The sequence below is a fragment of the Limanda limanda genome, chromosome 23, assembly GCF_963576545.1.
Source record: "Limanda limanda chromosome 23, fLimLim1.1, whole genome shotgun sequence".
NCBI lineage: Eukaryota > Metazoa > Chordata > Actinopteri > Pleuronectiformes > Pleuronectidae > Limanda > Limanda limanda.
This window is the reverse complement of record NC_083658.1, coordinates 5,511,163-5,532,601: the sequence shown is the minus strand read 5'-3', so window position 1 is coordinate 5,532,601 and position 21,439 is coordinate 5,511,163. Positions and strand designations below refer to the sequence as shown.

General features: G+C 42.4%; 4 protein-coding genes across 4 annotated transcripts; all 4 read left to right on the top strand.

Annotated features, from left to right (window-relative positions):
* The first annotated feature begins 331 nt into the window (after positions 1-331).
* Positions 332-11,227, top strand: LOC132996575 (protein-tyrosine kinase 2-beta-like). Its single transcript, XM_061066876.1, has 30 exons — positions 332-461; positions 567-922; positions 1,329-1,507; positions 1,596-1,683; positions 1,806-1,885; positions 2,027-2,089; positions 2,328-2,382; positions 2,480-2,620; positions 2,770-2,841; positions 3,061-3,162; positions 3,415-3,532; positions 3,735-3,765; positions 3,996-4,021; positions 4,216-4,263; positions 4,876-4,970; positions 5,097-5,178; positions 6,231-6,331; positions 6,528-6,643; positions 7,464-7,564; positions 7,717-7,806; positions 7,893-8,097; positions 8,378-8,477; positions 8,774-8,821; positions 9,083-9,208; positions 9,567-9,599; positions 9,792-9,816; positions 10,066-10,106; positions 10,207-10,341; positions 10,465-10,545; positions 10,814-11,227. Exons 2-30 carry the CDS (start codon positions 665-667, stop codon positions 11,054-11,056), a joined length of 2,883 nt encoding a protein of 960 aa, XP_060922859.1. The 5' UTR covers positions 332-461; positions 567-664; the 3' UTR covers positions 11,057-11,227.
* A 929-nt stretch (positions 11,228-12,156) lies between these two features.
* Positions 12,157-13,731, top strand: LOC132996478 (inosine-uridine preferring nucleoside hydrolase-like). Its single transcript, XM_061066759.1, has 7 exons — positions 12,157-12,336; positions 12,421-12,600; positions 12,768-12,879; positions 12,962-13,098; positions 13,206-13,283; positions 13,364-13,480; positions 13,579-13,731. The coding sequence occupies exons 1-7, from the start codon at positions 12,157-12,159 to the stop codon at positions 13,729-13,731; spliced, it is 957 nt and encodes a 318-aa protein (XP_060922742.1).
* A 1,865-nt stretch (positions 13,732-15,596) lies between these two features.
* LOC132996887 (inosine-uridine preferring nucleoside hydrolase-like) lies at positions 15,597-17,630 on the top strand. The gene is made up of 7 exons (XM_061067252.1): positions 15,597-15,774; positions 15,874-16,053; positions 16,207-16,318; positions 16,403-16,539; positions 16,708-16,785; positions 17,271-17,387; positions 17,478-17,630. The coding sequence occupies exons 1-7, from the start codon at positions 15,598-15,600 to the stop codon at positions 17,628-17,630; spliced, it is 954 nt and encodes a 317-aa protein (XP_060923235.1). The 5' UTR covers position 15,597.
* A 1,516-nt stretch (positions 17,631-19,146) lies between these two features.
* LOC132996476 (inosine-uridine preferring nucleoside hydrolase-like) lies at positions 19,147-21,420 on the top strand. Its single transcript, XM_061066758.1, has 8 exons — positions 19,147-19,179; positions 19,683-19,863; positions 19,947-20,126; positions 20,300-20,411; positions 20,495-20,631; positions 20,859-20,936; positions 21,036-21,152; positions 21,237-21,420. Exons 2-8 carry the CDS (start codon positions 19,684-19,686, stop codon positions 21,387-21,389), a joined length of 957 nt encoding a protein of 318 aa, XP_060922741.1. The 5' UTR covers positions 19,147-19,179; position 19,683; the 3' UTR covers positions 21,390-21,420.
* Positions 21,421-21,439: the final 19 nt, after the last annotated feature.

Below are 21,439 nucleotides of genomic sequence, written 5' to 3'. Positions count from 1 at the left end.
ACCCTTCATCCTGGGTCCATCTGCTTTAAACCAATCTGGCGACTAAACTGCACAAGTGAAAAAAAAACACCAACTTCACTTGCACTGTGGTTTTGCTCATCCAAAAACATCAGAAAGGGAAGTGAGCCTTGCCTACTTTAGCACAGTGGGGGTGTGCTGTGTTTTTTTTTGTTGGACTGTGCCATTGTATGCAAGAAGATAGGGGGTGACATGGCAGTTTCATCAGTTCTGTAAGGTTTTCTGTTAACTTCCTTATTTTTCGGTGAGTGCCGCTTCCTCTTTTACTCACTGATGCGGTTCTTCTTCTTCAGACAAGACGCAGCTACAGACGACTCCTCTTCGCCCGTCAAAGAAGAACAAATATCTGAATGTTTACAGATGCAACATGAGTTGAGTTTGCAGCAGGGGTTGACTTGTTTCCAGATATAAAGTCTGACTTTTCTCATGCTGATGCAAAACCGGTGAGTACAGAGATCGCAGCAGGAGTCGACTCGTGGGAATGTTCTGTAAATTCTTCAAATCCAACAGAGAATGATTGTGATTGTTGGGTTCAACTCTGTCTCCAGCTTCTCTGCATCCCTCCGTGTGTGTGACTAAATGTGTGTGTGTGTGTGACAGAGGGAAAAGACAGAGTGAAAAGTGTGTGGAGGCTTGACGACAATGTATGTCTCTGAGCAGTAGTCGAGTGTGTGTGTGTGGAGTGTGCGGTGTGTGTGCGATGTCAGGAGACACCACAACCCTGTCCTGGAGGAGCATGTCTCTCACCAGCCGCTCAGATTCCTTGGATTTTTCTCCCACGGCAACTGTCGCCAGGGACAACATCTTCCCGGTGAAGATCATCAAAGTGTGTTTCCTTAGCAACAGCTCCAACCTGGGCAAGAACTTCAAACTGGTCCGTTGTGAGGATGGCTGGACTGTCAAGGTAAACTCTTCTCAGCTCTGCTCTGCTCTGCTCTGTTCTACTCTGCTCTAGTACTCTTCTGAAATCCGTTGTGTACTTTAAATGCTACACTGTACTCTTTTGTACTATTCTCTACTATACTTTACACCACTGTGCGTCACTATACAGTACTCTACTCTTCTGTACTTTACTCCACTATTAAAAACTGGGCTTTTCTCTGTACTATTTCTTCTACTCTAAGGCACCATGTACACAACTATTCTCTATTGTAATCCACTGTTTACACTCCTTTATTGTATTTTATTATACTGTAATCTACTCTGCTGTACTCGATTGTACTCTGCTCCAGTCTATTGTACGGTGCTGTACTCTGCTATAATTTATTTTAAAAAGCTCATCACCTACTTGGACGTGACTTGTATCCCAGGATATCATTCATGGGGTGCTGTCCAGTGGTTGTGTGGGTCCAGAGATAAAACACAGCCTGTGTTACAGCCTCCTCCTCAAACACCTCAAGTCCTCAGAGAAACACTGGCTGCACCCCGACCTGACAGTGTCCGAACTCACTCAGCGCTATGAACAACAGCACCTGGAGGCCGAGTGGAGGTTCTGTCTGTTTTTTAATACTGTCGTAGTTTTACTAATTTACAACGTGAGCCCCGACTTGAAGAACTTAACTCTGTTGTTTGTGCAGATATGACCTGAGGCTCAGATACATCCCATCAGACTTCATGGAGAAATTCAGAGAGGACAGAACCACTATGCTTTACTTTTATCAGCAGGTCAGTGATGTGTGTGTGTGTCTATCCCTGTTCCCGGCAGATTTATATTAGATAAGGAGTATCATATGTGTTTATGGTAGTTGTAGTCAATGAAAGGTGTGTGTTTGTGTGCTTACCCACAGGTACGAAGTGACTACATGCAGCAGTATGCTTCAAAGGTCAGTGATGGGATGGCGCTGCAGCTCGGTTGTCTGGAGATAAGGTACTGCACAACTACGGCCTCATGCACACTCCTGAAAAAATTAAAATATGTCACTGCAATAGCTTTAGGAAAAGGGGACAACAACAGCAATGATTCTATATTGTTCCTACATGATACAATGTTAATGTTATATGTTCACAGGAGATTCTACAAAGACATGAATCCAAACGGACTGGAGAAAAAGTCCAACTTTGAACTATTAGAGTGAGTCTAATGTGATTCTTGTATTTGTGCATCGCCCTGTTCCTCCATTAAGGCAACCTGCGACTTCCCTTTTAGATCAGGCCTTTTTAAGTCTATGTGATACATGCACTACTGTCAAATCATCTTCACCAAAAACCATTGTGTAAAGATGACAAACAGGGAAACAAAATGTTGTGGAGATAACATATCTTACTCTTTATGCTTTTTTAAAACAAAGGTTTGTTCTCTCCTCCATTAGGAAGGATGTCGGGCTGGACCTGTTCTTTCCCAGAGAGCTTATCGACAGCATGAAGGTAGGAACAAGTCATTTACCTGGTTTAAAACCTTAAATAATCTTCATTTTAAAGTCTAATACAAAATTAGCTAATTTAAAGTGTGTGTGTTTATCAGCTCAAGCAGTTGCGTAAGATGATCCAGCAGACGTTTCAGGGCTACTCCACACTGAAGCAGGACGAGTGTGTGGCCAAGTTCTTCAGCACTTTGGCCCAGTGCTACAGCTTCACACAGGAGAGCTTCGCCTGTCAGCTGGTGGTGAGCGCTTCAGTGTTTCAGATTTTCTAAGAAATGAGAGGCTATTTCCTGGTGGTATTCATGGTTAAGGTTTCTCTTTTAAGACCAGCGATGCGCAGTTTTATTGATTGTTCTCTGCTTGTGTATTTGTGTGTTTTCTGTGTCTGTAGCATGGCTGGAGTATAACAATAGACCTGGTCATTAGCCCTGAAGGCATCAGTCAGCAGACTGAGAACTCAACCGTGAGCTAAAACCCTTCCTCTCTTCTGCTTTTGTCAAATTCTTGCTGATGTTGATTGTTTTTTTCTTCATGTCAAGTGGAAAGAAATAACATTCTATACAACTTGATAGACAAGAGATGCTGTACATGAAGATCCATTATTGCAAATCAGCATCCCTGCATCCCTTTCTCTATTTATTCCTTCTTCATTTCTAAGTTTTGAATCTTTTTCTCAATGCAGCCCGTCTGTCTGGCTGCATTCTCTCAGGTGCGCAGCATCTCCTGCTCTGCAGAGAGCGACGGTCGAGCTGTGCTCACTGTGCACATAGAGGGAGCCCAGCAGGTATATAGCCCTAATGTCTCATGTATTACCAGCAAACAGCTAAATCATTTTTTGTTTTCATATATTTTTTGTTCAATTCTTACAGTTTGTAACTAGCAACTATTTATTGGATGGGTGCAGTGATGTGTTTTTTTTATATTGGATAGGGCCAGGCTGTGTCCCCCTGATTAAGACCACGTCACTTTTCACACATTCAAAAATATGGGTCAGTTGTGCAAAGCTTTTCAATATTTTGTGCATTAAACCCTCCAGCCACTGTCAGTGAACACCCCCTCCCTGGCTGTAGCCGAGAACATGGCCGACCTGATTGACGGCTACTGTCGCCTGGACGGCAGCGCTGAGGGCTCGCTCATTGTCAGACCCAGCCAAGGTACAATAATAACAATAAAAGTACTAATCCTGATTTCTATTTATTTAACAACCTGTCTTTTTATTATCTTTTGTACTTGGGACTTTCCATCACTGAATTTGTGGTTTATTCACTTTCTTTAACACTTCAAATTACTTCTTTAAATAAAGATTTTAACTGAGCCCTTTGTTTAATTTAAAGTAAATGTGGTTTTTTTTCACAGGCAGAGAAAAACTTCCTGACATCCCTAAACAGTAAGTGCGATGTTTAATAAGTGTACGTGAAGACTCTAACAAGTCACTCAAGATAACACTTTTTCACACTTGTTTTCACACTTTCCTCCTCCTCTTCCCCTTTTCTCATTATCTTTTTATTTTCTCTATACTGATTTTTTTTTAAAGAAAACAAGGGTTTAACCATTGCTGTTCAAAAGATGAAAGGTCATTGACTTCTTGCTTTTAAAGAATGTCTCTCTTTATTCCAGCAGTGCCCCCAGTGCTCCTGATAGAGGTTTGAGTCCAATCTACAATCTATAAATTAATTGATGTTTATATTTAATATTTAATTTGAGCTTTGTACCATTCTGCTTATATTGCTATTTTATTTTGTGCAAAGCAATAGCTCACATGGACTGATCAGCATTGATTTTGCCTTCTAAATGCAAAACAAATCGTTATTTTTTCTGCATTTTTCTTTAACTTCAGACACTGATATTTATGCTGAGATTCCAGAAAGCAGCGCATTGTCTGGTGGTGAGTATGTCTGCGGGCAATACATTGCAATCGATATTCTATAACCTGTCAGTTAAATCAATAAACCAGTCATCGTGTGTTATTCTCAAACAGTTCCCTCTTTTATGTAACTAAATCAAGGTGCTCTTTTCCTCCTTGAGAAGAAAATCATAACATATAGAACTATAGAAACTATAAAAACTACACTCCCAGTTACCCGAGACGGAACCAACATTTCAGAGAGGTTAGGTTTTGCTCTGACGTGCCTCTCAGCAAGTTTCGGTTTCAGCCAGAGCACTTGTGCAGTGGCAGGGGTGTGTACGTAGGTGGATCTCAACCGACTTGGTATATTGAATTTCCACTACTATAAACTCAAAGTTTACTTCCTAAATTACCTGCAGGAGTTTAACATGTAGCTCACCTGCACAGCTGCATACTGTTGAAGTGCAGCGATGCCTCTGCTGCTTGCTTGACGTACCTGAATGCAGCACAAAAATATAAAAATGATTACATCCATTTACAATTTCAATTACAGCTCAATAAAATTAAAGCTGCCTGTATAGTATAAACACAACTCAACAATATATTCATACAACTATTTCTCTGTTTCTCAATGTGTTTGTGTGTGTCCAGACAAACACAAGATGTCCAGAGATGACATTGTTTTGGGTCTGATCTTGGGTGAGGGATTCTTTGGAGAGGTTCATGACGGAGAATATAAAAGCCCTGTGAGTTCACTTTATCATGTAAAGTATAAAAGAAATGCAAAAAAATGCACTTGGGGAAAATCAAAAGGTACACTATTGTGACAGTGATGCATGTGTGTCTATGTGTGTATGTGTGTGTCTGTGCAGACGGGGGAGAAGATCCGCGTAGCTATCAAAACATGTAAAGAATGCTCAGCGGATGTAAAAGAGAAGTTTCTCAGTGAAGCTGGTGAGTATGAGGATGGTGCAGTGATTGTTTCCTCTGTAAACACGTTTACTGCTCAACGTCTAAGTCAGGTGACAGCACGGCACAGTCTGCCAAAACTTTGTAACAGGAAGTGTAAAACTCTCCCCTTCACGAGTTACTTGCTACACAAATAGGGTGAAGTAATAAAAGAGTGATTAGGAACATTTCATTTTGCATGTTTCATCAGTCAGAAAGTTGCTGTAGAGTCTTCCTGTTGTGTGGTTATGGCTTAGTGAAGAAGCTCAGACTGGAGGCTGTGGTCGCCTCAACATCAGACCAGTTTGTTCCAGAGCTGACTGACAACAAGCGTAGGTGTAGAAGGAAAACCAGATATAGCATTCTCGATAAAGTGAGCACGAAAAGTCAACATGTGTCACTTTGACAAGTCAATCAAATCCATCAACAACTAAGTCCTGGATAAAAGAGTCTGGAGGCCACCTAGTGCATCACCTGGTGGGGCAGGACAGAAAAGAAAAACCCCACATCAATGAGTTTGCTGCTGTTTCAGTGTTAGCAGATGACCCTTAAGACGAAAAGTCTTTCTGAGGTTGGTGATTTAGAGAACGTTATGGAATAGAAAAAATCATGTGACTCCAAACCCTTGTTTGAATGAACGCTACGTTTTTTGAAATTTCAGTGGAATTCTTTTGTGATCACTCGAAGAGATAAAAGAGGCCTTGGTTATTCTATTTCATGAGAAATCCAATTCAAAGCGGCATTCACTGCTATTTTTTTCCTCTTTGAAGGGCAGTGAAATAAGTTAGAAAACATATGCGTGTTTGCATGCCTATGTGGTTAGAGTGTCCTTTCTGATGGTGGTTTCAACGTTAAGCAGAAATGAAAGCTTGGGCTGTCTCTGAAGTTGACTGGTTAAGAGAATGGCTTTCATAGTTCTTCCATTAGGTGGACTCTGCCTTTCGCTGAAAGCTGAAAATAAAGCTTGAACCAGTCTGTCACTTTCGTTCTCTGGCATTAATAGATCATAGAAATTATATATGTTATTGATCAGAGGTGTATTGCTCTGGCTGTTGCAGGCTTGATGAAACACTTGGATCACCCACACATCGTGCGTCTCATTGGGGTCATTGAGGTCGATCCTGTCTGGATCGTCATGGAGCTCTATGACCATGGAGAGGTGTGGTTTTGCTGTTTGTTCATAATAAAGTTATCTATTATCTTTGTGAAACTTTTATTTTCACATCTCACAGCTACATTTTACTGCTGTGGGTGATTAATACATTTACATGTTCTATTCTCCTGATGTTAAGACGAGTCTGAACACAACTTAGATGAAATCTTATAAGAAGTGGATGTTTTTGTTTGTCTACCAGTTGGGTCAGTACCTCATACAGCAGCAGTACATGCTGACCGCACCAACCTTGATCCTGTACAGTCTGCAAATCTGCAAAGCCTTAGCTTACCTGGACGGCCTCAACATGGTGCACAGGTAAAACCACCCATACTTTTTATATTTAAAATTAAAAACATAAATGGAGGCATCCTTCCTTGTGTCTTTAGCAACAGTGCATTTCAAATCAGGACGAATGCATTTCACATGAGTTGTTGCTTTGCAGGGATTCTACTAATAAAAATGGACATTTTATTACTATTAAATGTAAAATATCTGCTGAGATACATAAAAGTAATTTTGCTTTTTGCTACAGAGCTAAAATTAGCATTTACAACAGTGTACTTACCAGTTAGTCTTTTCAAACTTCATTCCTTTGCTAGCTAAGAGCCGTCTCTCTAGTCAGCAACACTTCTACTGCTGCTACTTAAGTTAGCATGCTAACTTCTATTCTTTACTGAAGTAAACACCTAAGTTAGCATGATCATTTCAATTGTACCTTTCACTTCTACTGACGCTATCATGCTAATGTCTAGTCTATATTTTTCTTTTTATTAGCATGGTTAAGTTTTATCATGCTTTGTTTCCAATAAAGTCAACATGCTAACTTCTATTATATTGTTTGCTTCTACTAAAGTTAGAATGCTTACCTCTATGCTTCGACTGATGTTAATATGCTAACTGCTTCTGCTGAAGTTATCATGATGGCTCTTATTCTGTTCTTTGTTTTGATTGAAGTTAGCATGCTAACCAGCTAGCCTGGCTTGTCACCTACCATCAGATGAAGTAGCTTCTCTTTAGCATCTTCTCTTGACAGCGAGATATTTACACAAACCACCTTTGCTATTTGACCTAATTTTTTCATGTGATGTTTTTATTTTTGCTGTAAACTCATGTCTGTTTTCCGTTATGTCTGCAGAGATATAGCTGTGAGAAATGTCTTGGTGAAGTCGGCCGAATGCGTCAAGCTCGGAGACTTTGGGCTGTCACGCTACATCGATGAACATGAGTATTATAAAGGTACACACACAAGACACACACATCTGTTCACTCATTTTGGTTTAATTTATCTTCAGCATGCAACTTATTTCAGTCTTTATTAAAGTATATAAATGTGAGTAAAAATTCAATATGTGTCCATGTGTCTTTTCATATTGCTCCTCTGCTTGCAGCCTCAGTCAGTCGATTACCAATCAAATGGATGGCGCCAGAATCCATCAACTTCAGACGCTTCACCGCAGCCAGCGACGTCTGGATGTTTGGTGAGAAAACACCAAATGCAGGAAGATAAAAAACACTTTTCTGTGTGACACGAGACAATTCAGCCTGTGTGTGTGTGTTCAACCAGGTGTGTGTGTGTGGGAGATCTTCTCATTGGCCCAGCAGCCGTTCTCTTGGCTGGACAACGGGCAGGTGATCCACCAGCTGGAGTCTGGAGTGCGACTCCCCAAACCGCAGTTCTGTCCCCCCACCGTCTACTCCCTGCTGGATCGCTGCTGGGCCTACGAGCCGCCCGCCCGGCCTGGCTTCAGCCAGCTCGTCTGCTCCTTCAGGTGCACATACACACACATTATTTTTTAATTTCGCTTCCCACTCAGGGGTTTCTTTCCTCATTTTAAAAAGTTTGGAAGATTTTTTGATTGTGATACTGGTTTCAATGGTCAAAAACAGGATGTTCATGTTGTAACACTGTTTCCAGTGTTGCAAAAATATTCAGGTCATTGTTTTTTCCTGAGATTTGTGAAAACAAAAGGAAAAGATCAAGCTCAGGGTCGGATGACATTTAAAAAGTTCAGATGTTTAACTACCTGTCTGTGTTTGTGTATTTGACAGTGATATCCACAGGATGGAGTCGGAGCAGCATCTCAAGCCAGAGAGGTCTCGCTCCAACCCATCACTGTTAGAGTGCAACTTCACAGACCCTCCACCCAAGGTACCACACACACACTACTTCTCTGCAGTCAATCTCCTTTGTCAGAAGCTCAGTGCTAAATTTCCTTCTAACGCTGAGATGCAAGGAAACCCATAATCTAACATGAAATGATCAGTGTGCCGGAAATATAATTCACAGTTCAGTTATTTCTGCTTTTCATGTTTGATGTGTGATGCTGCTTTTTCATGTTTCATTTACAGAGTGACTTTTTAAATATGCAGTTTTTGTATGTGTTTTTTTATTTGCCTGACAGCCCTTTATTAAATGACATGTCCTGTGTTTTTCCCTCTCACCAGCCAACCAGAAAACAAGGCAACACGCTTCCTTGGGACATGCATAAACAGGTGTCAAACACACACACACACACCACACAGAAGTGGTCTTACACATAAATATACTCTAATGTGCACTCACATGTACGTGAACTGACCAAATGTAGGTGAAACTGAGCTATTTCAGTCTCCTGTTGGGACAAATTGTTCCCTAACAAAGAGAAAAGTTGCTGAGTAAAGTTTGCACAAATGATACAGTGAAAATGCTTGATATCAATATCAATATAATGATGGTGTGTGTGTGTGTGTGTGTGTGTGTGTGTGTATGTGTAGGCAGCAGACAGGGATAGCAGGCCAGTGTGGGAGAAAGAGCGAGCGCACGTGGAAGACACTTTACAAAGACAAAGATTAGAAATGCTACAGGATAGACAGTGGCTGGAGAAAGAGGAACGACAACTGGTGAGTGGTCACACGTGTACACACACGTACGTACACACACACACAGACACACACACACACAGTGTCTTAACCCTCAAACAAGCCACTAAAAAAGTGCGAACCAGCCAAAATGTCCTCACTTTCCATATATGGTATAAATATAGGTACAGTACACACAAAGTGGTTTGTGGGAGTAAGACCGTGAAGAAATTATAGAAGAAACAGAGTTGCGTGTCTCTTCTTGGCTTGGGCACAAGACATGTCTGAATTAATGAAAAACGTCACTCTAATGCTCCTACAGTGTTACGACTTATCTGACCAACTTTACCACGTCACTTCAATTTTGCACAACCGCTGAACACGTTGTGTTTTTGTGTAGGATCCTGCTGTGCGACAGGATTCACAAATAAAGGTACATACTCTTCTTTGAATTTCCTCTTGTGTAAATGTTAGTAGGCTGACTATATTAGTCTCTTTTTGACCATAAGAGGGCAGCAACACACATATTTTCTTTTAAGATTTTATTTCAACATTAAACATCTAGTATTCATCATTTAAAAGCTTTGGTTTGAGACCAATTATTTGTACTTCTGTCTTTTTACAGCCCCCTGAAAAAAGCCTGGAAAATGGTGAGTCCTGTTCAAAAGAATTATATTTGTATAGCAATTCACTCAAACAAGCTTTAATTTTGTATAAAATGTTGTGCTGTTTAAGCTACAAAGCATACGTTGATATCGGATATTTAACTGGAGAAAGAGAAGAATACAGAAAAGAGCAAAAGTTATGCATAAAAATACACCTTGATCAAAAGTTCAATACAATTTAGTCCACTCTTTAGAGTGTCATGTTTAAAATGTGTGACACTTTCTGTCTGTCAGGTCCTCCAGAGAAGCCCCCAATGCCTCCTCAAGTCGCACAGGTAAAGTAAACCAAGCCTCTACTGTAAATATATTAGGTTAAGTAAGTGTTAATATGACTGGATATGTGAAAGTGAAGCTGGGTGTTTTTTTGTGCCGTAGCATCGCCCCACAGCTGAGCTGGACCGATCGGGGGATCAGGTGTACACCGGCGTCATGGTGATGGTGAAACAGGTTGTTCAGCTGAAGAATGATGTCAGCACACTGTCCGCCTCCGAGTACCCCAGCGCTGTCAAGGTCAGTCCATCAACAACCTGGGAAGCACCTTCACAGGATATTACATTTCTTATCATCCACTTGATTTCATCCTTTCTTTTTCCATTCTTGCCGTCCCTTTCCTACCCCCTTTTCCCCCTTCAGGTGGTGGGTGTCACTCTGCGTAGCCTGATCCAGAGTGTCGATGAGATCCTGCCCTCTCTGCACTGCTCTGTTACCACAGAGGTACGCCTCACTTCCTCTCTCTTTGCAGCAGCCACAGTCACAAACATGCATAGAGGAAGTGGGTAAAGTAGTGATGACTGTCTTATTGTGGCAGAAAACACAAGTGTGAAAACCCCCCTGCTATTGTTAAAATCTAGGATTTTTAATTGTCTTAACTTACTTGACTTATACCTAAACACATGAAACAATATGGGTATTATTTATCTTTAAAGACTTAAGACTTAAAAAATGCAGCATTGAAGTTTATTTCCTCTCCTCCCTGTTTAAGATCGAGGGCACAAAGAAGCTGCTGAACAAGGACTTAGGCGAGCTGATCAATAAGATGCGACTCGCACAGCAGAACTCTGTGACGACGCTGAAGGAGGAGTGCCAGCGGCAGATGCTGGCAGCCGCTCACACTCTCGCACTTGACTGCAAGAACCTGCTGGATGCCGTGGACCAGGCTCGGGTCCGGGCCAACTTGGCCAAACCCAGAGCAGAACCACAAGACGCAGGAGATTCAGGGGAATGAGGAGCGGACACTCGTGTTCACATGGACTGGTTTTAAAAGGACATGGAGTTAATAAGAGCTCAGTTCTAATGGGAAGGTGCAACACTCCCTATAGTATTAGATAAGGGGGAAGAAATGAAACTATGACTATGTACAAAGCAAAACATTTGTACTGTTTATTCTTTTTTACGATTAAAGACAAAAAGTGTTATCCTGCGCCTCCCTCTTGTTATCATAGAACAGCTGGTCAACATCTTTCAACATGTGGTCTGTGACAAGAAAGAAACCCTTTAAACAGATGAGAAAAGTACTTGGATTCTAAAAAATATAAGTTTGGTCTCATCTGATGCCATAATAATTGAGGATTCTAGGTTCAACACAGTCTTTCTGAGCACTGCTTTTATTGTCAGTCACTCTGGAAAATCACATAAAGTCCCTTTGATTGTAGGGTAGACTGCAGACAAACAGACTTGCTGTAGCTTGCAGCGAGCTATAAGAATGGGACATACAAGATCTTTTTTTATTTATTTTCTTATTTTGTTCCTTTCCTGTCTGAAGAACTGTGAGAAGACAAAGGATTCAACTGAAATTTCCTTTACATAATAAATATTATCCCCCTGACGTCAAAGGAAACACCACATTCGAGCCACTTAAGTGTCGAATGTCAATGCATGGCCACCTCCTGCATTTTCAAGTGCCGACACCCATATGTGTTTCTGGGCTGTGAAAGGCAGCTCTTCTGGTCAGAGCAGTCAGCAGCCCTTCAGCAGAAAGTGCAGACGTAAGAAGCACGAGTCAGGATCATAGATTATCACCAGGTAAGGATTTTACATTTTAGTTTAGTAGTTTACTCAGGTTATTACTGTAACTCTTGTAGGTGTTAAGCTCATGAAGGTTTTTAACCTGCACCATATTCAACTCTCTCAGCTCCTATAAACCAGTAGAACAGGTTTTGGACCTGGTTGTAGAAAATATCTTTGTTACACGTCACATGCTTTGACTTTAGCTCCTCAGCCCGTCAGGAAAACTGCTCCAATGAGAGGTTGCACGATTTGCACTGATATTAACCGGTATAGTTACCTCTCCTCAAATGTGATGTTGTTCTTACTGCTCAATGTAGGATGAAGAAGAAGTTGATCATGGATGTGGACACAGGGGTGGATGATGCTCAGGCCATCATGATGGCCCTCGCAGCACCTGGTGTAGAGATCCTGGGCATCACGTGCTGCCACGGCAACACGCCCCTGGAGAACGTCCTCAAGAACACGCTGCGCGTCTTGAAAGTCTGCAACAGGCTGGATGTAAGTATGTTAATGAAGAAATAAAGCATCTGAAATGTAGTGGTGACTTCTTGAATGTGAAGTAAAACTCGTTCCATGACACAGGTGCCAGTGTACCGAGGCTGTGCAGAGCCCCTTGTGGCTCATAAACGCCACGCTGGAGATTTCCACGGGAAGGACGGACTGGGCGACGCCCCCGATCCAGACGCTCCAGGTCTGGATGCAGTGCAGGAGGAAAAAGCTGTGGTGGCCATAATCAAGATGGTCAATGACAACCCAGGAGAGGTGGGTCAGCGTTTGGCATTAAAATTCATTTCAACAGAAAGACTCCAGAGGACCATGAAGATCTGTTTCCTAAAGAATAATTTTCATCATGTTTTCTCTCTCCTATTTGAAATGAAAAGGAAATGTATCTTCTGATCTGTTGTCTATACTCTCTTGGATTTGCATAGGTGAGTCTTGTTGCCACGGGGCCCCTCACTAACCTGGCCATGGCGGTGAATCTGGACCCCTCCCTCCCCGAGAAGCTCAAGGCCCTCTACATCATGGGAGGAAACACTGAGTGTAGGTTCCATGTGTGATTGTATCTTTCTCTAAATGTTCAACTCAATGTTTATCACACTGATTTTGATTTGTGTGTGAGCAGCCAGGGGTAACACCACAGTGTGCGGAGAGTTTAACTTTGTGGCTGACTCTGAAGCGGCCTACGTCGTGTTGGACCGCTACACCTGCCCCACCTACATCGCCACCTGGGAGTTCAGCTGCAGGAGCAGTCTGCCGTGGGTCTGTCATTAAACACCAGTTAACACGAGTCTCTATGGAGCACCCATGACGACCAGAGACGCTCTGAGCATGTGACACTAATAAGAAAAATTATCTTTCTTCCTCAGTCCTTTGTGGACACTTGGCTGGCCCAAGACACAGACAAGGCTCGTTTCATGGAGAGGATTTCCTCCTTAACCAGAAAGGTACGAGAGTGTCCGAAACAAGAAAAGAATAAATGTAACACACTGTATATCTGCTGTTAAATCTTTGTGTTTAATCGCAGATGGTCCAGACGGAGCGGTATCAAAAGGAGCTGGTGTCAGGAACTGAGTTTAACTCCTGTGACACCTACGCAATGGCTGCGGCCATCGACGACACCCTGCTGACAGAAAGCGAACAGGTGACCTTGTATACTTTTTTATCAAACAAATTCCAAAAGTGTTTAAAGTATGAAGCAGACGTTTCTGTATTCAACATAGCTTTACTTTCCGCATGCAGGTGGCAGTGACGGTGGAGCTGCAGGGGACCCACACCCGAGGCATGATGGTGCTGGACCACATGGAGCTGCTGAAGAAGAAACACAAGGCGATCATCATGAAGACTGTCGACTTGGAGAAGTTCAAGCTAATGTTGATGAATGCGTTGAAGTAGCATGCATTTCTCTGTGTGACAGTAATGTGCTTCAGTGTTTACTGGATGGTGGGAGGAAGTGGACACACGTCAACCATCTTTGTATCAAGTCAATTTTTAACCTAAACTTTGACTCCAGTATTAAATGCATTAATGCTGCAAGTCTTGCCAAAATGCTGTGGAATAAATACAAATAAAATGATTGTGGTTTTTCCACTAATTTCTTCAAGCATCGACTTATAAGATGTCCAGTGATGACCAGAATCAGTCAAGTTGTAAAATAAATGTAATTATTAAATAATTGGAATTAATTTGGGAGTCTAAATCATGCAAATCAATTCAACTCTTTTTAAATATGATCAGCGTCTTTTGTAGATTGTGTAATACTCCATAGAAGGTAGACAGGAAGGGGCATGAGCGTCTCACTTTTCCATCTGTAACCAGTTTAGACACCATTCAAGTCTGCAGGCGTTTACTGTTCATTCACTGCAGATTCACACTGGGTGAGTTTCCAAGACCTCTGGCGAGGAATAAACCCGCTAATTTAAATTCATCAGGGTCATGTAGCAGGTTTGAACAGGATCTGTGCAGCAGCCAATCGTTGCTGCTTTAGATCCTCTTATTACCAAAAGTAGCATTTCAATACCAGCGAACAACATGTCTTTTTTTAAGGTTTGCATGTCGTAACGGAGTGGGTATTGTGAAATAATCTGTTGAATAACATTGTTGTAATGAAATCTCCAAAGCTACTCAACCTGAGAGATCAGATAGTAAGATATGAATTACAAAACAATGTCCTTTTGTCAAAAGGTCAAAATAAATCACATTGCATTTCTGTTGCAGTCACTTTACTCTATGTCTCTGATCTGTTTATGAATCAAGATGAACATGCATAAAATCTGCGAAACCTTAATCTTCCTCATTAGATCAAGAAAATAACATTTGTTCCGATGTATTGTATCCTGGCTGTACAAGTTAGACCTTGATTAAAACATTTCTGCAGAAAAGTGCATTTAACTCTATGCATCAAACTAAAACCATACAAGTTTGGATGCTCGTAAATCCTGTAGCGCTTGTACGTTTTGCTGCTTCATTTGCATAGGCCAACACCTCTCTGTGTGTCTCTGGCCTTTATAAGGCAGCTCTTCAGGTTGGAGCAGTGTTCAGCCGCCGCCTCCTCCTCAAGCAGCAGAAACCTTGTTCGGATCCACTCAGCGGGTGAGTAAAGAAAACTTAATTTTACTCTAAATTCAGACCAAAAACGGGAACCATTCACATTACGGCAATCAGAATAAGACAAATTTAAATATATGCATGTTGCATCCTGTATCATGCTTTAATTGCTTTGTTGAAGAAACTGGTGACAAGAAAATATTGGTTATGTATTGCCTTCCATTTCTGTCAGTAAAGGTGTTTCAGGAAACCCTCCAAACAAGACCCTCTGCCAGGGTGTGGTTTTTTTTTTGAGGGGTCAGTTTGGGTTGTTCCCCTTTTTGCCCCAAAGTATCCTCAGCCCTGCCGCAATTTTGCATATCTTGCACAGACAAATATTGTTTTTTATTTATAACCTGATCGTACATCATATATATCGTTTGTAACACGTAACTTTAATCTAAGCTGTACATGTATATTAATAATGTGTTTCAGATGGTGCACAACTTGTTCTTATCCGTCTTGCATGTTTTACGAGCTCCGTCAGCCACTGTAATTACGTTGTAAAAATGTTTTGGATTGGTTCCAAGTGCCAATGGATGGTGTTTATCATGGCACTCCCTGTGATCTAGAATCCATTCCATGATCAACTGAACTTTTCAGCCAAAATCCACAATCAGTAATCTGCAGATCTGATTATTAATTATTTACTTCTCTCCACATGTTTGTCATAGGATGAAGAAGTTGATCATCGATGTGGACACAGGGGTGGATGATGCTCAGGCCATCATGATGGCCCTCGCGGCCCCTGACGTGAAGATCCTGGGCATCACCTGCTGCCATGGCAACACGCCCCTGCAGAATGTCCTCAAGAACACGCTGCGCGTCCTGAAAGTCTGTGACAAGCTGGATGTAAGATTGAAAGACGATGTGTGGGAGCCATCGTGGTTGGTTGGCTGAATTTCACTCATGCATGATCCTGTATGAAGCATGACCTCTCTTACCTTGTAGATCCCGGTGTATCGCGGCTGTGGAGAGCCCGTGCTGGCTGCTAGAAGAAACGCTGGAGATTACCATGGGAAGGACGGGCTGGGCGACGCCCCAGATCCGGATGCTCCGGGCCTGGATCTGCTGAACAGTCGGAACGCTGTGAAGGCCATGATCAAGATGGTGAAAGAGAACCCTGGAGAGGTGAGACACACATTCTTGATTTTCTTTTATTATGGAAATCCTGATTTAATCAAATATCAGCTCAAAAATATTTTCTTGTCACCAGTTTCTTCAACAAAGCAATTAAAGCATGATACAGGATGCAACATGTCTAACTTGGCTGCTTCTGTACAGGTGACCCTGGTGGCCACGGGCCCCCTCACTAACCTAGCTGTAGCAGTACAACTGGCGCCCAACTTTCATGAGAAGCTGAAGGCCCTCTACATCATGGGAGGAAACACTGACTGTATGTAATTTCTCACTATATTTTTAAATATACATTTAATCTGCTGTATGCTACATTGTTTTGCATGTCTGTGTGTGTGTGCAGCCAGGGGCAACACCACTACGTGCGGAGAGTTCAACTTTGTGGCCGATACTGAGGCCGCCTACATCGTGTTGGACCGCTACACCTGCCCCACCTACATCGCCTCCTGGGAGTTCAGCTGCAGGAGCAGTCTGCCGTGGGTGAGGCTGCGAAGAACAACCTGAGGAGGGGCTTTAACCCTTCACTTCTTGTGTTAACATAAAATAATCATTGTTTGAATGTGTGTGTGTGTGTGTGTGTGTGTGTGTGTGTGTGTGTGTGTGTGTGTGTGTGTGTGTGTGTGTGTGTGTGTGTGTGTGTGTGTCCAGTCTTTCTGTGACGAGTGGTTGGCCCAAGACACAAAGAAGGCCGCCTTCATGAAAAAGATTTCCAACCTTTCGATGACAGTAAGTGATACGAGGTTTGATTAGATGCCATCAACTGAAAGGTTATAAAACCTTTGCACGTGTATGCACAAGTAGAAAGTATGCAGTGATCTCAGAAGGGTTATCACGCACTCAGCTGGGCCCTTGAAGGCTCCAGGCAGAAGGCAACTCAACCAAGTAATAAAGTTTGACGCATCATCCTCACAGACATTTAGATTTGTGCAGGATGGACAAACATTCACTTGTGGCCCGGTCACCTGGTAGAACCTGAGACTCTTTTCCTGAGGTCTCCTGCACTGGCTGCAGGCCTGGTTCTACATGTCTCTTTACATTTTACACCGTCCAATCACAAAAGCCCAAAATGCCATAGAAACTCTTGCATCCACAAATATTAACTTTGATTTCAATCAGGATGTGAGTTTAAATCTTGTGTGACTATGTGAATTTGAAAGCCACAATATCCAATGAAAACACTCAAAAGCTAAAAGAAACTGTTGCCTCTGCAGAGAGCTCGGTCGGCCGACTATCAAAAGGAGATCACAGCAGGAAAAGGCTTCAACTCCTGCGACACCTACGCCATGGCTGCAGCCCTCGACGACACAATCATAACAGAGAGCGAGAAGGTGAGCGAGGGGCCGCTGCCTTTGAATTTGGACAAATCATCTCAGCTCATATCATTTTCCCACAACGGTCTTGTCATGTTCCTCATGCAGGTGGCAGTGACAGTTGAGCTGGTGGGGACCCAGACCCGGGGCATGATGGTGCTGGACTACATGGAATTGCTGAAGAAGAAACACAAGGTCACCATCATTAAGAAGATCGACCTGGAGAAGTTCAAGAAACTGCTCACAGATTCTCTCAAGTAGGAAGATGCTGTAACAAGTGAATATGAATGATCCAAATCAATAAAAATGGCTCTTCTCGTAAAGATTTCCACTTTTTTTCAGTGTCTGACCATCAAATAGAAAATATACTGGATTTATTCAATTTTTCCTTATAAGACCTTATTACCTGTCAGAGGCTGACCTCTTCTGTCGGGTTTGGGGAAAGTCAGGGCACCTTCACACACATTTCCAGATTTGTGCAGGATGGACAAACGTTTACCTGTGGCCCTATAGCTCACCTGGTAGAATATGTGACCCTGTGCTTGTGTCCTCCTGGCTGCAGGTTTGGTTCTACATGTCGCTTTCCATTTTACACCTTCCAATCAAATAGCTGTAGAATCCCTTTCATGAAATAAATACTTACTATTTTTTCAATCGGGATGTGAGTTTAAGTTGTGTGTGACTATATGAATTTTAAAGCTGCAATATCCAATGAAAACACTCAAAAGCTTAAAGAAACTGGATTGAGCCATCTGAACAAATAGCTCAGGTGGATAGAAGTGTTTGGAAACAGTGAGGACACAAGTTCAAATCTTCTAAGACTCTGATTTATGAAGTTTAACTCACAAATCAAAGAGATTTGAGAACTTCACGAGTGCGAGTTCAAGCATATCTGCTTGAATAGCTCAGGCTATTGATGGACGACTGGTACCTCTGCCGACCAGGGTTCAAATCTTGTTGGAATTCATCACATTTACAATCCTACACCCAATACAAACACTCAAATTCATAGAATAAAGATGTTTAAGATGTACCAATAACTGTAGCTCAGGTGGAAAGAGAACAGCTTGGGGTCTCTGAGGACACAGGTTCAAATCTTATAGGAGTTTTTATGTTCAACACCCAAGGTAAAAAGCTCAATGTTAATATTACTCAATGCAAAGGGGACATGACACTAGTGGTGTAGAGGATTGGTTTGGATTGACAAGCCTGTGTTGGCTGGAGGAAGCTGGTAGAAATGTCGATTGCGAAATATTTTATGCAAGCATGAAAACCAGAGGTCACATGAGGTTTTTATTCAAGCCAGATGCTATACAGATGTTTTGTCGAGACACTTTGTTCCCATGCTTCTGTATTTCAGCACAAGTTTTACTTCTCAGGTCACCAGAGAGGAAGTTTTAGTTTGAACTCTTTCCTGATGACGCCTTATATATTTTAATTATTTTAATTGCATGTTTTAAAAGTAGCTGGATGTCATTATTAAGCTTTCATAAAAAAAAATTGAAATATAAAAGTTTTCTTTGAATTTGAAACTGCAAGGAATTCCAACAGCAAGGATTTCAACTCCAAAATCTTATCAAACTGTGCCACTGTTTGTTCATCAGTGTTCTTCGCAAGTCATTCCTTCAACCAACGCCTTCTTTTAGTTCCTTTCTACAGCCTCTCTGTGGAAATGTACCCTGGCCAGAGTGTTTCTCCTCTGTCATAAGAAACTCCTCCGTGCTATTAAAAGGCTGCAGCACAGATAAAAGCTCACAGCAGCTGCAGCTCATCATCACACAGCAAACAGGAGACGTTGCTCAATCCCAAGGTCAGACTCTTTACATTTTCTTAGTAGAATAACCATTCGTTCTTAATTATTTTAAAAGCTGACTATCTTTCATTTTAACATATCTGAATTTAGATTTCACCTAAACATGCTGTAAAATTTTATTTAAAAAAAAGAATTTGCTCAACCTGTACTTGATATTCATGTTGCGTAGATTCAACTTTTTTTACTTGATGTTTCTTTACATTTATTAAGTGTTTTAAAGCAACCCTGTGTAACTTTTGCTAAGTGACAGTGCTCCCTGACGCCACACGTGGTGGTTCTAAGAGATTTGATGGTTTTGATGGAGAGAAAAAACAAAGCCTATAAATATGTTGTCTGCGTAGAACATTAGCCATAATCCCCAGCTTCCTGAAGCACAGGAGCTGCTGATGTAACATTATCGACCAAATTCTGTTCAGAATTTTTTTATATCTTAAGTTTCCTCAATGAAAATTGGATTTGAGGATTTACAATGGGACTACCTTACTTGTGTTTGAGCGTAGCATGAAAAAAAAGCTGTTTATCGATGCGGACACAGGGGTGGATGATGCTCAGGCCATCATGGTGGCCCTGGCGGCCCCCGATGTGGAGATTTTGGGGATCACCTGCTGTTATGGCAACACGCCGCTGGAGAACGTCCTCATGAATACGCTGCGCGTCCTGAAAGCCTGCAACAGACTGGATGTAAGTTATTATTAATCATTACTCTAGTAAAGGTTGGATCTAAGTGAGAGAGTGACACAACCCTACACAACTATTACATTCAGATCCCAGTGTACCGAGGATGCTCAGGGCCCCTGCTGGCCAACCGGCGCCACGCTGGAGACTACCATGGGAAGGACGGCATGGGCGACGCCCCGGACCCGGACGCCCCCGGCCTGGAGCTGCTGCAGAAAAAAAGAGGCGTGCCTGCCATGGTCAAGATAATTAATCAAAACCCCGGAGAGGTGAATGACACACAGACATAGACCAGAGTGTAGTTTATTGACTTTGACCTCTGACCTTTTTTGGGGGGGGTCTCTTTTGGGAAGCACCAGCCTGAAATACTTCTTCCTGTTCTGAGGACACTTTTAAAGAAAAAGAAAAAGTGTGTATTTCTGTGTCATTGCTCTGTGAACAGGTGACCCTGGTGGCCACGGCCCCCCTCACTAACTTGGCCGTCGCAGTACAGCTGGACCCCTCCCTCCCCAAGAAACTCAAGGCTCTTTACATCATGGGCGGAAACACAGACTGTACGTCAGTCTTTTGAAAACATTAATCACACAGATACATGCGTTTGTCCCTTCTGTTACATAATGTGTGTCTGTGTGTGCAGCCAGAGGTAACACCACAGTGTGCGGAGAGTTCAACTTTGTGGCCGACCCCGAGGCCGCCCACATCGTGCTGGACCGCTACACCTGCCCCACCTTCATCACCCCCTGGGAGTTCAGCTGCAGGAACAGTCTGCCGTGGGTGAGGCTGCACAGAATAATGTGAACATTACTGGTTCTTTTGTTTTTTTCAGAACACTGGTGGGTTGGTTGTAGAGAAATGGATCCATTTACCAGCCAATGCATTAAACCTTTAAAAATGTTCGCTGTGACATTTAAAACATACTGTATATTTGCATGTAAAGTCCATATTGAGTTGTTAGCAGCTGAACTTTCCAAACTAACCACCTGAAACATTTGCTCTGTCAGACTTTCTGTGAGCAATGGCTGTCCCAAAACACAGAGAAGGCTGCGTTTATGAGGAAGATCACCAGCCTCTCAATGAAGGTAAGAACAGGGAGCTGTGAAATGCATGATATCAGAAATTGCTTTTATTCCATCCATCATCTGACTCCGTTGATAACTTTGACCATGGTTAATCTGCAGAAAGCTCAGTCGGCCAACTATCAGAAGGAGATCACAGAAGGAAAAGGGTTCAACTCCTGCGACACCTACGCCATGGCTGCAGCCATCGACGACACATTTATAACAGAGAGTGAAGAGGTGAGCGGCCTCTACATCTTCATCTTTTAAAATCTCCATCCAGCTCAACCCATTTTTCTTCCTTCCCTCCTCTTCCTCGCCCAGGTTGCCGTGACAGTGGAGCTGCAGGGGAAATACACCCGAGGCATGATGGTGCTGGACTACATGGAGCTGCTGAACAAGAAGCACAAGGCCGTGATCATGCAGAATGTCGACCTGGAGAAGTTCAAGCAGATGTTCATGAACTCGCTGAAGTAAAGAGATGCTGTGACGAGGAGAAGGCAGGAATCTGGTGAATTAAAGAAAAT